The sequence below is a fragment of the Meleagris gallopavo genome, chromosome 12 (assembly GCF_000146605.3).
Source record: "Meleagris gallopavo isolate NT-WF06-2002-E0010 breed Aviagen turkey brand Nicholas breeding stock chromosome 12, Turkey_5.1, whole genome shotgun sequence".
NCBI lineage: Eukaryota > Metazoa > Chordata > Aves > Galliformes > Phasianidae > Meleagris > Meleagris gallopavo.
This window is the reverse complement of record NC_015022.2, coordinates 13,240,398-13,255,814: the sequence shown is the minus strand read 5'-3', so window position 1 is coordinate 13,255,814 and position 15,417 is coordinate 13,240,398. Positions and strand designations below refer to the sequence as shown.

At 41.1% G+C, this 15,417-nt stretch overlaps 1 protein-coding gene across 4 annotated transcripts in view; it reads left to right on the top strand.

Annotated features, from left to right (window-relative positions):
* Positions 1-15,417, top strand: part of AKAP13 (A-kinase anchoring protein 13) — a 172,430-nt gene that overhangs the window by 136,471 nt on the left and 20,542 nt on the right. For all 4 annotated transcript variants that reach the window (XM_031555334.1, XM_031555333.1, XM_019619516.2 and 1 more), the window contains 3 exons: positions 7,202-7,244; positions 8,268-8,373; positions 13,406-13,577. In XM_031555334.1, coding sequence (XP_031411194.1) covers positions 7,202-7,244; positions 8,268-8,373; positions 13,406-13,577 — 321 coding nt within the window. The remainder of the gene's footprint in view (positions 1-7,201; positions 7,245-8,267; positions 8,374-13,405; positions 13,578-15,417) is intronic.

Here is a 15,417-nt window from a genome sequence, read left to right as displayed (position 1 = left end):
TCAGGTGCAGATGGAGCTGTGTGGAGGAACCACAAATTCTGCAAAGCTGGGTATGGAAAGGTGCTTCAAAGAAAGGCATTTTATTCATCTAGGAGGCCTTTGGAAGAAGCTCACTGAGATTGTGTCTGTAGGAGACATTTCTAAATTCTTTGCAATCATTCTTCCATGATTAATAAGCATGTGGCTTAACAGATGTAGCCCCAGCAACGGTAACCAAAACACTGGCAAATCCATCCCATGAAAAGACCAGCTCCTGCTCCATGCTGTGGCTTGTCTTCTTTCCTTCTGGTGCTGGAGGCTTTCATGATTTTTTTAAAAGCAACCGATTTATTGCCATTGCACACAGTTGCTAACCAAACACTGTAAATTACTTGACCAACTCCCAGAAAATGCACACTCGGAGGCTGAGAGGACCCAGCAGGCTCGTGCTGTGCTCCCTCTTGCTTGACACTTCCCTTCAAACTCAGAGAAGGAGGGTTCACAGGATGGTTGAGGTTGGAGTGGAAACTCTGAATGCCACCAGGTCCAGACATCTAGGGAAGGTTGCCCAGGACCATGTCCTGAACATGTGCCTGGACCATGCCCAGGATTTGTGCCACTGCATTGGAATAGCAGAAATTGCCACCTTGCCCCTCTTTTCTGTCAAATCACCCACATTAAAATTGTCATCGAGCCCTAAGTTGGTGTTAGACAAGTTTGGTGGTCCCACATTCCCTCTTTATTGTCAGCCTAGCCATTATGATCTCACTGATGTAGAAGGAAAAGAAGATATGAGATGCCTAGAGGGTCTGTAGAAGAAATAGCAGGGTTAGTCTTCTGCTTCAGGTTACACGTCTGTGAGTTTTGGATGGTGGTGTTAAAAATGACTGATGCTTGTGTGCTTCACTTTTTCAATAGTCAGCTTGCAGCACCTCAGGAGAGCCTCATTTTTATAGCAAGGTGGTTTCTGAAAATTGCTGTTTTGAGGTGGTTGAAGTGAGCATCCAGAAGGATTACTCAACTTGACAGAGTCTCTTACCAACTCTGACACTTTCCTAACTTAGGAAACTTCAGTAGATTACTTTTTCAGTCACTCTGAAAGAGGAGTAAAGTTACTTAGAGTTGTGAGTGCATGTTTAGCAGCTTAGTGTTTTTCATGAGAAGTTCTGGGAGTCTCAATTCTTGTTACCTTCCTTTGAAATTCATGTTATTGCACCAGAATGCTTTTGAGCTATGCAGAATAAATCCTTCATTTCACGGAGGTGTATCTAGGAAAATGTAATTATCTACATTTCTACATTCCATTTGCGTCATTTTATGGTAGGTGTTTTTTAAAAAGGAATTCCCAACCCCTGTAAATATATTTGGATAAGGGCAGCAACATGTCTTTCAGAAAAAGCTTCAAAAATTAAACCCAGTCAAGTAAACAGATGGAGGACTTTCTGTTATTGTTCCCATATACTGTTCTAAGTATTGAGGCAGAAGCAGTTTCCAAGACTGAGTTTCTAACCCACACTCCATCTGATGTCTCAGATGTTCCAAGAGTTGCTGTGGCCATTCACAACTGTTAGTTTTTTAGCATTTTATGGAGGGAGGTCACAAGAGCTGTTGGCTGGAGTGCTCGGAAGACTGCTTTCAGCTTTGGAATAGCAAATTTCCAGTATGGAGCATTGTTATAAAGCCAGGAACTGCTATAAATAAAACCACTGAAATGGGAGTTGAATTGAACTGTGCTGGAGGAGGTTGTTCTATTTGCGGTAAAGTATTATTGTTCATCTTGACTTTTAGTCTAAATAGACAGTAGACTACAGAAGAAAGAAAGCGTGGTGTTGCCTGGTCGTGTTCTTCAGATCTTGGATACCAGATGAACTCCTCTGAGAGGCAGCTTAAACAAAATAAATGTCTGAGTCTTTTCAGAAGTTCTTCACTTTAAATGCCTTTCACTGGGTTCCAGTTTAGAATTGCTCTGCTTCATTTGAAGAAGTGTGCACTTAAGTTGAAGAAGCACGTACGTAATTTGAGTCAAACCCTTTTGGTTAATGGCATTTACAACTAATGGCTGAAGGAAATTTTCAGGGGAGTTAGCTTTGCATTGATTGAATTGCATGGATATTCCTTGGATAATATTTTCATATTCTGAATTCAGTTTTGGCATATGATATCAGCAACACAAAAATTCTTACTGTTTTATGTTTTAAATTCTTATTTTTATTGGCTGAATAATATTATTGGCTGAAAGGCCCTTCCCCTTCAAGGTGAATCACTTGCATGACCAGAGGGCAGATGCCCTCACAGTGTTGGAGTGATGGATATTCAGCAGCCTGGTGCTCGTCAGATCACTGCACAGAGGTTTCCACCTGTGATCGTATGATGGGAAGTTTTAGGAAGTACAGCTCTGTTATCTCCATGAGAAGTGGTGTAGCAGTATCAGTGAGAAGAGAGGCCAGCTGGCTCCTACATCCCTTTTCAGAGAAACCTGTACTTACAAAGAATTTCTGTAAGGCTGATGCTGTGTGAGCTCTGCTCTTAAATTTTTTTTTAACAGGAATTGCAGTAAACCATCCTAATTTACTAAGTTTTCAGGCATGGCCATAAACAAATAGCAGCAATTCTTTGGGAAGTGTGCATAGCAGTAGAAAAATACAACTTCAGAAATTGAAATAAGCAGGAGGCAGAGAGTATTTGAAAAAATACATTTGAACTCATTTGTGTTATCCTTCTGATAATGAGAGATTTGGTGTCGCAGACTGATTGCCAGGTTTAGCTCTGTATTTGGTAGACTTCTAGGCTAGGGCTGGGCAGGATGCAGAGGGGCTTATCTCGAGTTCAGGCATTTTCTTTTAAACAAGATAATGAGTTTTACAAGAAGACAGTAGAAGAGGTGGTTGTTTTTCTGTTTTATGTTGGAGAAAAAGTAAAGGATATTTTGGTCTCTTAGTTTTAAAGCTGAATGCGTTGAAGGACATAACGTTACTAGAATGTTGTGTTTTTTAAGAAATGGAAACAGGAAGAAGTTCTCCAGGTAGATTAAGTTGACTTTTCAGACAGAGTATCCTTGCTATATCTGACAACTGTGGGGTTTCATTCAACTGCAGAACGCATCATAAAACTGATATCTTGTGTTGTTTTAGTTTGATTCCCTGAAATTATTTCAGTGAGGCAGATAACCTTTGTCCATTATGAGTTTCTGTGAATGTATGCCAGCAAAATGTAAGGAAAGCCTTGAATGTTGCATTGTGCATGCAGTAAGACCTCCATCCTCTGAAACCTGCACCCTCTGCAATTCGCACATTCTCAATTCTTTGTTTCTTCTGCCTCTTCCGAAGCCAGATGCTTTGCAGACATTTCCTTTGCTTTGTTTCTAGTTTGCTTTGGCTGCTTTCCTCTCCTTTTTATTATTAAATACATTTTCAAGCATGCTCTAATGTCTGCTGTTAACCCACTTCTCAGCCCAGGGCCGGACTCGACCATCGAGACGAATCTCCTTCTCCTTCAGCATCTCTCCACTCATTCCTAAGTCTAAAACTCTCTTTTCTATCGGCTCTTCTTCCAGTGATGAGGAGGAGGAGTTGGATAGTAAGTAATCGTTTTCTGTGTGTTGCAGCCATTGTGGGTCTAAACAAAGGGAAATCTGTTTTTCTGCTTCAGACTTGGAAGTTTCACTTTGCAGACATTAAACTAACATTTCTATCGCATGATATCTAACAGCATTATTTTAATCCTGTATCTGAATGCTAACTAAGGCAGAATAAAAGGTTTATAATCCAAAGAGTCATGTATACCAGCAATGCTGAATCAAATCCAGTTAATTTTGGTCTGTATCCGTTTGGTCTGTAACCACCACTCACTTTAATTGGCAGTGTTGTCATTACCTTTTTATAAAAAAACAAAGTACTTGTCTTGAGATTGTTGCAGCACATGGAGATAAGAGGAGGAACAGAACCTCTGTATGCAAGGAATGACTAGATTGCTTGGTGGGAACAGGAGAAGAGGGAAGCCCTGATACTAAATTTGGAAAATCTTGGTTACAGCTCCATGGTTGCCCTACTGAGTACAATGCAAGCCAAACACCTAAGATCATCAAGGTGTTTGTATTAGGTCCTGATTTTAAAATTGGAATAATTTTGTCAGGAAGCTGTGAAGTGCTATGTGTGGTAGCTTTTCTTCCTGCTGCAAACTTCTTTGTTGAAAGTAAATCCAACTGAGGCAGAAGCTTAAATTAGTCATTTACCCTCCTCCTCCTTTTCCTCTTTTGTTTTTTTCTTAAGTAGACATAACAAAAATACTGAAGGTGCTTCCTCTTTCTTAAACGTGTTTTGTATTATTAGACTACTGAAATAAACTAGAACGGATAACACTCTATCTATAGAGGTAATTCAGAACTGGCTTCGTCAGCTGGTTCTAACACGAGCTTCCATCCCTTGTATCCACCGTGGGAGAGGAGAAATTCTTTTCCAGTCCAACAGATTTTGGTTGGGTTTTGAACTGAGACCCTCAGTTTTTTAACTCCATCCACTCCAAATACCTGCATGTGTACAAGTTTTCCTCCTTTCCATTCCCAGTCTTCACTGTGGATTTATCCCTTGCTATAAGTTCTCTACTCTTCTTGGGTGACCCATGTCATTATTTAAGCTGTCTCCTCCTCTCCTTTTGCTCTGTGCTCTCTTTAACAAAACTCACAATTCGTGGTCCTCACAAAGGCAGGGGTGCCATAGTAAAAAAAAAAATAAAAATAAAAAATAAAAAATTCTAAGCTAAACTTTTTGATGTATTTCTTTTTAAGCATCCAAGCACTGAAGTAATTCCTGGCAGTTGGGTGAGGGTACAGCAATTTTTGAGGGCATTTCTATTAGCCAGTATTTATCTTTGCTCCCTTAACTGTGCTGCTGTTACTGACTGGTATTGGAAGTAAGGTTATACATTTTCTCCCGCAAAAATGTTGCTTCCTTCACATGTGTTGGTTATCATATTTGAGAGTAGTGTTGTGACTTTATATAAAGGTTGGTTTAGCTACAGCTAACTAACGAGGTTCCCTTGGCAAATGGACATTTTTCATGTAAAAATCCCAGAGATATCTATTTCTTTCTTCACATCTTCAAGGTTCATAGAGGATGGATATGTTGGTGTCATCAAGTATATAAAACATGATTTTCAGATGGCTGGATAAGCCAGACTGCATTTGAGAAAATGTTTAATCATTGTGATGAAGCCTTTGGATTTCTTGGCCCAGAGAAGTTGAATTACTGCCTGCATTAAGGGTTTACAGTATGCTAGTTCTATTGCTGCTTTCTGCATCATGGACCTTCAGTGATTATTTCAGTTCCAGCCACCGTGTGAAGTAATTTTGAATGGTTATGCTTAAAAGACATTTAGATAAGTACACCAAAGTTTGGCTGCTGACACAGCAGTGGACATACGTAGCAATCCTGACCTTTAAAAAAAAAAGTATTAACTTCTTTTGTGGGCCATGAAATCAGTTTTAGCATTTCAGTTTTGGACCTGGCCATGACAGGAAATGCTGGTGCTTTTTTTATGCTCATCTTCATGGGCTATATAACTTGCAGCAGAATATTGATTTTATGATGCTAAACTGTAACCTAAAACCTAAAACTGTGAAATCATAAACAGACCATCACCTTGTTTTTTGTCTGGATACATTTTGCCTGTCGAGAGTCTCCCATTTGTAAGACAAAATACTACTGCAGTAAAAGATAAATAGAACGTAATCGAAGTTCCCACGCAATGTACTTTCTCAAGGTGCTGAAAAACAGTCATGAATATCAAATCTTTATAGCTCTTGAGTCAGTGTTCCTCTGCATTTGTTACGTTAACTGCAAAGAAGCAGAAAGATTTGTGAAATAATGAATCCAGTCCAATTGAGTAAGCTGTTATAAAAAGGAAAGAGTGGGGAGGCTTGACCCATGTAAAAGAAAAGCAGAGCTGGAACAGAGTCTCTGGTGGTCTCACAAAGGATGGAGGTTGGGAATTACTTGTGTGATCCTAGGAGACAATTAGGCAGTAGGTAGTATCAAAAAACCCCTCTATAATCAGGAAATGGAAGTGGAGACTTCATACAGTATGCATTATGGTATTACTCAGATTTTTTGGGATCACTCATTAGTTAGAGGGAAGATTTTGCAGTGAGATCCCGAGAGATCTCCAAGCAGGGATTAGGTTATGCCAGTGTTTTAGTTTACCCAAATAAAGAAGCGATACTTCTATCTCAACCACTGCTGATACAATCAGCAATTAGGAAAATGTGTGGTTTAGAGTCATAAGGCATAATGTTGTATGCACAGTTTTCCCTAATGCACTTTTGGATACAGGGCAATCTTTGCCTCTTAAGTGAAGTGCCTTTTTGTGTGCATCAGTAGCTTTCATGTGTTAACAGAATTTGAAGTCAAAAGACTGGTTTTCTTACAGTACGTATGCAGAAGCCCAGCAAGAAGCAAGTGGTCCTTGCAGTGAGCTAGGGGCTTTTGGAGTCCTGACAACCAGAGGGACTCTTCTCCCCTCTAGAACATTTCATCACCATTTTCTAGTATTCTTCCATGTTTCTGGTAAATGGTATCAGCTACCTAACCTGCCCTACAAGCGTTGTGCAGGCAGGTTTCTTGTGATACACACAGATGTGTCAGTGGCAAAGCTTCAGCAATGAGTCAGCCTTCATCCAGCACAGTGCTGTGGGGCTGAGCTCTATCCTGCCAGTGCACTGAGGAAAATGCAATAAGGCTTCCCTTGTTTCCTTTATTCTTTATGAAGCGTTTCAGGATTTTGATGGGAAAATGAACTATAATTTTATCAGGGAGAAGAGTTTTGCACATGAAACCCAGATATGTTGCACAATAGATTCTTTCTAGTGATGTGTCAATGAAAGTATTGTGGCAGAATGACTTGCTTTCATACCTATTGTGATTACCTTGGCAGTTCTGTATCGATACTCTGATTTACTAGCCAAGTTAACAGGTACACATCATTTACTTAATAGCTGAAGAATGATAAAAAATACTAAGCAATCTTTCACCTCAGCTTCTAATCTGAGATCATTTAAGGTTAAGGGGAACAGACTTTATCCTGAGCACATGAAATCTGTTCTAAACACTTCTGACAAACATTTCCTTCTCCTCTTTGACTGTCCAAACACACAAACTATGTTTTTAAATCCAGTAGCTAAGACTGTAGCCTAACACTGCCTTCACCTGCCATCTCTCCTCTCTTCCAGGTACTCAGGCATTTGGTGGCCCCGCGGGTTCCTTGGTTCAGAGGTAAGGTATCTTGGGATTCCCCAACTCTTCTTTTGGCTCATCTGTGGTGTGCTCCCATTTGGAATACCAGAAGTCTTCCTAGCAAAACCTCAAGTGTGTTAATCAGCCCCTCGTGCATATTTTAGACAATACAGTGTGAAAATTGTTTGGTTTAGGTCTTAGCTCTAACAAGGCTTTATTCGTAGATTAATCCATCAGACTGTTATTTAACCCAGTGAGTTTAACCTGAGTTATATTTTCTGCTAGAAGTAGTAGTTTTTCCTCCCTTTATCAAATCTGTCTGTATTTCTTTAATAATCTTTGGTTTTTATGTTCCTTTGCATCCTTGCAAACTGTACAGATGATCTCTGCAATGGGTGTAATTCCTTATTCTTCTGTAGAAACTGAGGAGGTCATAAGCTGGTACATGTAAAGGCAGGCAGAAAAAATATGACATCCACAATATGTGCAACTGAATATAAATAACCACTGCACTTTTTTTTCTGTTGGTATTCTCATCTCTCTGGGGTGGCTTTACAGATGGTGTGGTTTCTGTTACAGACAGCCTTTTTAGAGGGTTCATTATGCACCTTGCTCTGCAAGGAGATCTCCCATTAAAAGATGTCCATCCCTTCTGCCTGCCCAAAGCCTGAAATAGGCTGCGTGCTGACAGTTAAATGCCAGGACTGATTTTTATGTGCACAAAGGGACAGACTTTTCCTCTAAGCAGGCAGATGCTGAGCAGGTTATTCGTTATTTGGCTATTGAAGCAGCAGAGGGTGCTGTGGCACGCTTTGAGGATAGAGATTGCTTAAAAAAAAGACTTCCTTGAAACATGTGGCAAACTGCTTGATTGGCATTTTGCCTTTGTTGCCTTCATGTGTGTAAGACAGTAAGGCAATCCGTGCCCCTGCAGAATAACAAATGCATTTGTCCTTTAGAAACGTACCACATTTGCCCTTTAAAAAGTACCTATCCTCTTCATGTGTGCTTTGGGAGAAAAAACTAAAAATAAAACCCTGCCTCTTTCTTTTTTGATTTTAGCATATCTGAAGAGAGCAGCAGTGTCCCCTCTATTAAAAGTGGAACAAAAGTCAGTCGTACCTTCAGCTACCTCAAGAATAAAATGTCCAGCAGCAAGAAGAGCAAAGTAAGTACTTTTTGTAATTTATATAGCCACGAGAAACCTATAGGCAGCAAAGATTAATTATGTATTTCAGTGTGTTTCCATAGTGTGGTATTTATGTCTTCACTTGACTTTATTTTTCCTTTTGCAAGGGGAGGATTTTCTGTATGGTCCTTGAGAAGAGCAGTGTGGGAAATTCTAGCAGCCCCAAATTAAAATGCATCCAAGGCAAACGTTTCCTGTGCAATGTTTTGGCCTCTTTTTCCCTGCTGAATTGTTTTTCATTTTAAAGAATAGATTGCACTCTAGCATGAGTTATGGTTTTGCAGTGATTGATGGGTCTAATTTTTACGGTGTCTGAGAGGCATTTAGTAAAACGAAGACAGGAGCTGTAAAAAGGGACTGGCTACCAAAGGTTTATATTGTGTTTCCCCCTTTTTCCTACCTTTGTCACAAAGTTTCTACACGCTGCTCAGTTGCTCAGACCATGACCTTGAGAGATGGCTATTGCTTATATTTTCCTCCATTTCTGGAGGAAGTGAGTTGAGTTTGCTGAAGGTTAAACACTTTCTCAGCACAGTCAAATTTCCTGGGAACAGAACTGGTTATAGAAGTAATTACATTAATGCTGCATGCTTCACAAAAACAGACTACTTTTCCTTTAGATTGTCCCCTGAAGATGAATATATGTTTGGTTGTTTTGTTTTCTGTTGCTTGGATTTTTTCTCTTTAATCTCACCCCTATTTACCATGTCTGACAGATAGAAGCTATCTTAGCTCCTTAGCTCACAGCACGCAGTCCACGTTGTGTGCTTAACTGATGCCTAACTACGGTTGTGTTGTAAATCCTATTGGAAGGCTCCTGAAACACCTAACTACATCTTCTGATGAGAGTTTGAATAGCAAACAGGAAACAAGTTGTGGCATGATGCACAGTGCCTATCATGTAGTTGTGGGAGGGGTCGCAGCCTGTCTGTACAAACAACCTCCATTTAGCATTTCCCAGTGCAAGCACTTGGTCTTTCACCCCGTGCTCCTGTGATAAAGGTGGGTTTGTGCTGTATAGTGGCATGGTGCATATTTAAATGCTTATTTTTGGAAGATTGCATCACCATTGCAATGAGGTATCAGCTGTAATGACCTCAGTGTCCACAGTGTGCAGTTCCTCTTTAAGGATTTGTCTTTGAAGATGCAAAGATGCAAACTGCAGCTACTGACAGCTCCAAGCTGCTGCTGAAAGCTTTAAGCCAATGCTGTTCTCTGCTCTGAAGTGCAGTGTCCAAAAAAAATGCTCAGAAATGTCAGTGCAATCCACCAGCGAAAAGCTGTGGCTCATGTTGCACAGACTGTGCACAAGACTGGAAATTCATTCACTGGTTCTTGCAGTTATGGTCTTCCATCTCAAAGTCGAGAACTAAATGTAAACAACAGGTTTTGCTGGGACTAGGGAGAATATACGACAGATATTTGCTGTGTCTTTCTGAGAATCGCTAAGGTTAGAAAATACCACAGAGATCATCTAGTCCAACCATCAACCTGTTCTTAAATAAGTGTAGTCCATTTGAGTTCACTGAGTTCATGACTGTGTTTGAAACTGTCAATAAAACTAGAATTACTCCAAACTGCCAACCATCATTCATACACTAAAAACTGCAGTCCATAGCAGTTCTGATGTTTTTGCTAACGAGAAAGCCACGATATCCACATTACAATTTCTCTTCTGCTTTTAGTGAAATGTTTGTGCTACGTGCATTTTGGGACTTCAGCAGTACATTTAAATAATTCAACGTAAAACTTCTTGGGAACGCTGAATTCTCAAACCTTCGGGCTGGTTAAAACCTGCAAGATTTAGAAAGAAAAACAGCAAACCTTGAAAGAGGAAGTTGGACAGGAAGAGTTGGTTTCTGCTGCTGTCTGGGCTGTCAGCAGGGAGAGGGAGAATGCAAGTTCTTTCCAACTAGGTTTTGCTTTTCTCCAAACCTGGCTTCAGAAATGCATAGTTTTCTAAGATTAACCATAAAATAAAGCACTTTGGGGAATACTGGTGGCAGTGGCTCTTCTTGAAAATGAGTTTTGGGGAAGTTCTGTAAAAAAGGACATTGGGAGTATTAGCTGTGGTGAAGACACTGATACACGTTTGTGTGTATTTAGCCATATGCTGAATGTTACGTAGGCATTAGTCAGTGAATCTCTTGCAATCAGCAGCATGCCCTGCTTCACGCTTTTGAAGTCTGCAGTGCCCCGTGTCCCTGTCAGTTAGCAAAACTCATTCTTTTTCCTTTTGGCAGAGAGTTTCTGGGAAATGACGACAAAGATTAGGATGAGTAATTTCTCCTTGACTTGTGTGGTTCGTGGGCAGCGTTGTACCAGCACTTGGTTTTGTAGCAGGGACTGTGAATGTTTGGAAGGACCCGTAGGGCAGGAGGAGTGCAAGTATAGGAACCTTCAGCGGTACTTTGTTTACTGAATTACAACGTTGCAACACTGAGGTGTGTTCACTTTTACTTTTTATATATCCCAGACATCAAGGAGGGGTTTTGTTTGACCAATTTATCTGTGTTTTAAAAGCAAGGCCCCCGACTGACTTGCAGCCTCAATATTAACCCCATCCTTTCCTGCATGTAGTTAATTTTTTTTCAGCAGTGGGGGGTAGGGCAGAGCAGGGTGAAAGCAACAGCAAAGTAGCTCATACCATCTTCGAGGAAGTCAGCAGAAGTCGGCCCGCCCTCCTCCCCTTTTTGCTCAACCCTTTGCTGGTTGCCACCATGGGCTAGCTCTGCTGGGAGCAGCCCTCCTGCCCCAGGGGCAGAATGTCCATCAAAAGGCATCGATTTTCGGAAGTGCCCCTGGTCACAGTGAAGCTGGTGGGACTTAAGAACTGGGAGGTAAGAGTTTGGTGGTTATTTTGTAGTGGGGCCGGCTGCTGCATTGCACCAGCCGTTATTTTGGGCCGTCAAACTCTAAGGGTCTTTGCCTGCAGTATCTGTTAGCGTGTGTTGGTATAGCATTTCAATACCCACAGATGCATCCTCAGATTCACTGTAAAGTGGGGCTTTAAATCGCAGTGGCAGTGCTGATGGAGCAGGACAGTGCTTTTTATTAGTACAGTCCTGTTTGAAAACAAGTAACTGTCAGAGCAGAAACAAAAAATAATCTCGTTTTGAGACACGATTTCAACATTAGCACTCCATCCATGTGCAGAGCTTGCAGTTTGCTCCTTCAAGGCAGTGCACCATTTCCTGTTTCTCACCAAGTAGTTTAGCTTGAATTGAAATAATTTTTACAGTGATTTTATGAAGCAAGAATATTATTCCAGGCTGCAGACTTACTTGACTTGGCAGTAAGCACTGGGGACATTTGAAGCATAGGATGGTGGATCTTTTTTCAGTGTTGTGAGTGGAAACAAGGTGTGCCTGGAGCATTGTGTGATTCTCTGTCCTGGGGCTTCACAAATCCTGGCAGCAGTGCACATCTCTGGCAGTCCTTTTGGTGCCATCACCAAGAACTTAGCTGCAGTTTTAATTCTTGAATGAGGCTGGACTGGATGGGAGGTGGGCAAGTCAGCTGGTGGAGAACGTGGGATGGTGGTGGGATGGTGATGGGTTGAGGAGGCAGAGATGTCTACAAAGCATATTCTTCTTTGCAGGTCTTCCCCTTAAGGCAGTTATTTCATCCCTCAATGCTCCTTTTTTTTTAAATTTAAAAAAAAAAAGCTTTTTTGCAGTATAAAGTTGCGTTTGGGGTCAGTAAATAGCATTTGTGTCTGTGAGGCTCTGCAGGAAGAAACTGGGCTGTGCTGGGAGAGGGCAGCCTTTATGCTAGGTTACTGATTATTTGAGCATCAAAGGCACAAAAGTTTCCCTCCTGGTGATTGCAGAGCTCGATATCTCTTTTAACTGCTTCTTGGCAGTTGCTCATACAGAGAGCTCTGCAGCTCTCCAATAGTTAGGTTCCTCTTGTGAAATATTTAGCAAAGGACGCATGGCATATAAGTAACAAAATGCAAAGTTAAGCTCACAGAAGCACATTTGCCAGTTTCAGGTTGACCTTCTCTTAGAGATGCCATGATATGTTCAGTAGTAGTTGAAATACTGATTTGGAGATGAATAGCAAGAACAATATTTTATGTATAGAAATATGAGGAGTCACTATAATTCAAATGTTGAGTTTTTCTATGGAGTTTCCTACAAAAATGAGATGATAAGCTGTGTTTGGGAGACCTCTAAATCCATGAAATGTCTTAGGGGACGTTTCTCACACTTCTAGTAGTTAGCAAGCTTCTGTCTCAGGTAGAGATAGAAAGACAGACAAAAACTACTGAAAATCAGAGCAGCTGTCTGTGCTTAACATCTTTCCAGAGACGGTTGAGCAGAGGGGTGGAACTGTGGCTTCCTGAAGACAAGATAATCTTTTTTAGTGTTGCTGCTGTTCCTCAGTCTTTCTGTAATGCCGTATTTTGAGATGAAAGATCATTGGCTTTGTTTGTTTGGGGTTGTGTGAAGCTGTTGAAAAAAGCTGTCCCTGCTAGTAAGAAGGAAAAAGGAGGAAGAGATAAACTGGCAGTGGTGCTGTACTGTTGCCATAGAAGGGGTTACTTTCTCCATGACACGTGCAGTGCAAAGCAAGGGTCTTAGAACAAGCCTTAAAAATTGTTTTGCAAGTTGGACATGCATTGTACATGGCATATGTGGTATTTAATAAAGTTCATTGAAAGTTCTGAAGGCCTCAGTGCCCAAATGTAGAAAAAAGGTAAGTCATTAACCCAAGCAAATGTAAGAAGGCAAAGGTGGACAAACACAGCTGCCTTCAGAGCAGGCTCAGTTTCATTTCCTTGAATGAGATACCCGTCCAGAGGGCTCTGCAAATCAGTAGTATGTAGATCTATTTCTGTGGGGCCCTAGGTGTGTTTTCTTTTTAGTGGAGAGCTGTGTAGGCCATTGTTACGGTGTGCACCGATCGATATTGTCATAGTGCTAAAGGCAAACACTGAAGAATTTGTAACTAGAGGATAGACCTCTGCAAAGTAACGAGGCGTTCATTCCTTTTCTTGTGGCAGGAAAAAGAGAAAGATAAAGAGAAGACTAAAGAGAAGGACAAAGATTCCAAGGAAAAGGAAAAAGATAAGAAGATGTTAAATGGACATCTCTTCACTGCAACCTCTGTTGTAACCCAAGCAATCTGTTACCACTGTATGAAGCCTTTCAATAAGGATTCGTACTACTGTGCAAGTAAGTTTTGCCTTCCTTTCTGCTTTTATTGTGCATTGAATCTGAATTGGGAAGCATGAACCCAGTGCTGTACTGTTGTGACGTTTAAGCAGCGGTGACGTGGGGCAGGAAGGAGTCTTTGGAGGTGGTGATTCGTGTGGTAATGACTTATGGAAGCTGTGCAGAAGTGAATCACGGCCACATGGAGTTGTCCTGCAGCCTCCTGCCTCGCTCCTGCTTGGACATGGCAGCATCCTCTGCTTTGCGAGTTGTATCAGTGAGCTGGAGGACTTGGGTTACTTCAGCTGTGTGTTTTGGGTTGGGGCTGAGGTGCTTTCTAAAAACTGATGTTGTACAGAGAAAGCTACCTTGGATCAAAGCTGTTATTTCCAGTGGATATCCCACCCATCAGTGGTATATTGCTGTGTGTACTTGAGTAATCTGAAACACAGCTTCAGTGAGCCCTTAATGAAAGCATAATACAAAAAGGAAATGCTAGCCTTTTTCTCCATTTTTATATAATGCATCACCAATCAAGTGACGTGTGAAATACTTGTAAGATAGTGTAGGCAGTACAGCAACTGCATCTTTTATTACTACAGTCCTGTTTGAAAACAAGTAACTGTCGGAGCAAAAACAAACAGAGCAAAAAAGAAATGCGGTTTCCATGAGCTTGGTCATTTTTTCATTTCTCATCATATGGCTTCTCATGCCTATAACTGATCAGATCAGTGGCATTTGTGTGGTCACAACCAGAATGTGGCCAGATTTTTAGTGACTCAACTGCAGAATATGTTCTCACTGCAGCTGAAGACTGTCAGTTCTTCACTATTAGTAATATATTGTCTCTGCCTGCCTAGAGATGAGATGCAAAGCCTGTACCAGCATTGCTCCCAGGCTGGGGCAGGAGGCTCTGCCTCTATTTGTTCACGCTGATCATGCATAAAACATCTTAAGTAGGAAGGGGAAGGAGCAGCTAGCTGAATCTCCAGAGGCAATTTGAAGTTTCCTGAAAGGGAAGAGATTTCATCAAACTTGTTTGCGTGAGCAATGCTCTGTGTCTACCTGATGAGAGATGGAAAGCAGCATCAATTACACGCTTTCAGATGCATCCTTCCCCTTTCCTCACTCTACATTTTTAACTCTACTTTAAGTCACTTAGAAGATGTATCGCAATTTATCTTTTATATCCTACAGCTAGTGAGTTAAAATAATCCAACAACGCCGTGTAGCAGCACATGCTTTAGTAGAGACATTATTTCATCGCTTTCCAAGTTTAAATAGAAAATTATTGCATTTTTTTCTGCATTGCCCGGAAAATGACTGTCACAAGGAAGGTTTGGTCAGAGCTGACTGTTACTCTGTACATCTGAGCGTAATCTGTTGTCACACCACATCCTAAAATAAACTCCTTGATGCCTTGAAAATAGCAGATAACCAGTAGCAGAGGCTCCCTCGCTTGCATGCCATTTTGTAGTACATTTCTTTTCAGCAGCAGTGACAGTGCTGCGTTGCTATCGTCGCTGTTGTCTCACCTGTAGGTGACTTAATGTTTTTCAAAGGATTGACTCATTGTAAGTCAACATCTGAACCTTTCAGTGGCACCCCCTCTTCATGAACAGCCAATGCTGAACGACTTAATGTGCTCTGAAATGAAAGGGAAATAGTTTTTTTAATAGGTCTGCGTGTTCTTTTCTATTTTTTATAATTACTGATGCAGCAAAGAGGCTTTCGGGGTTTTAATTATTAACACCACTGATAGCAAGGAGCTGGAGGAACTTCCTGCCTGCTGAAGGGTTGAGTTAGCTGGAGGAATAAAGTCCAGGTTTTTCATCAGAAGCGTGCCATGATAACTGCAAAA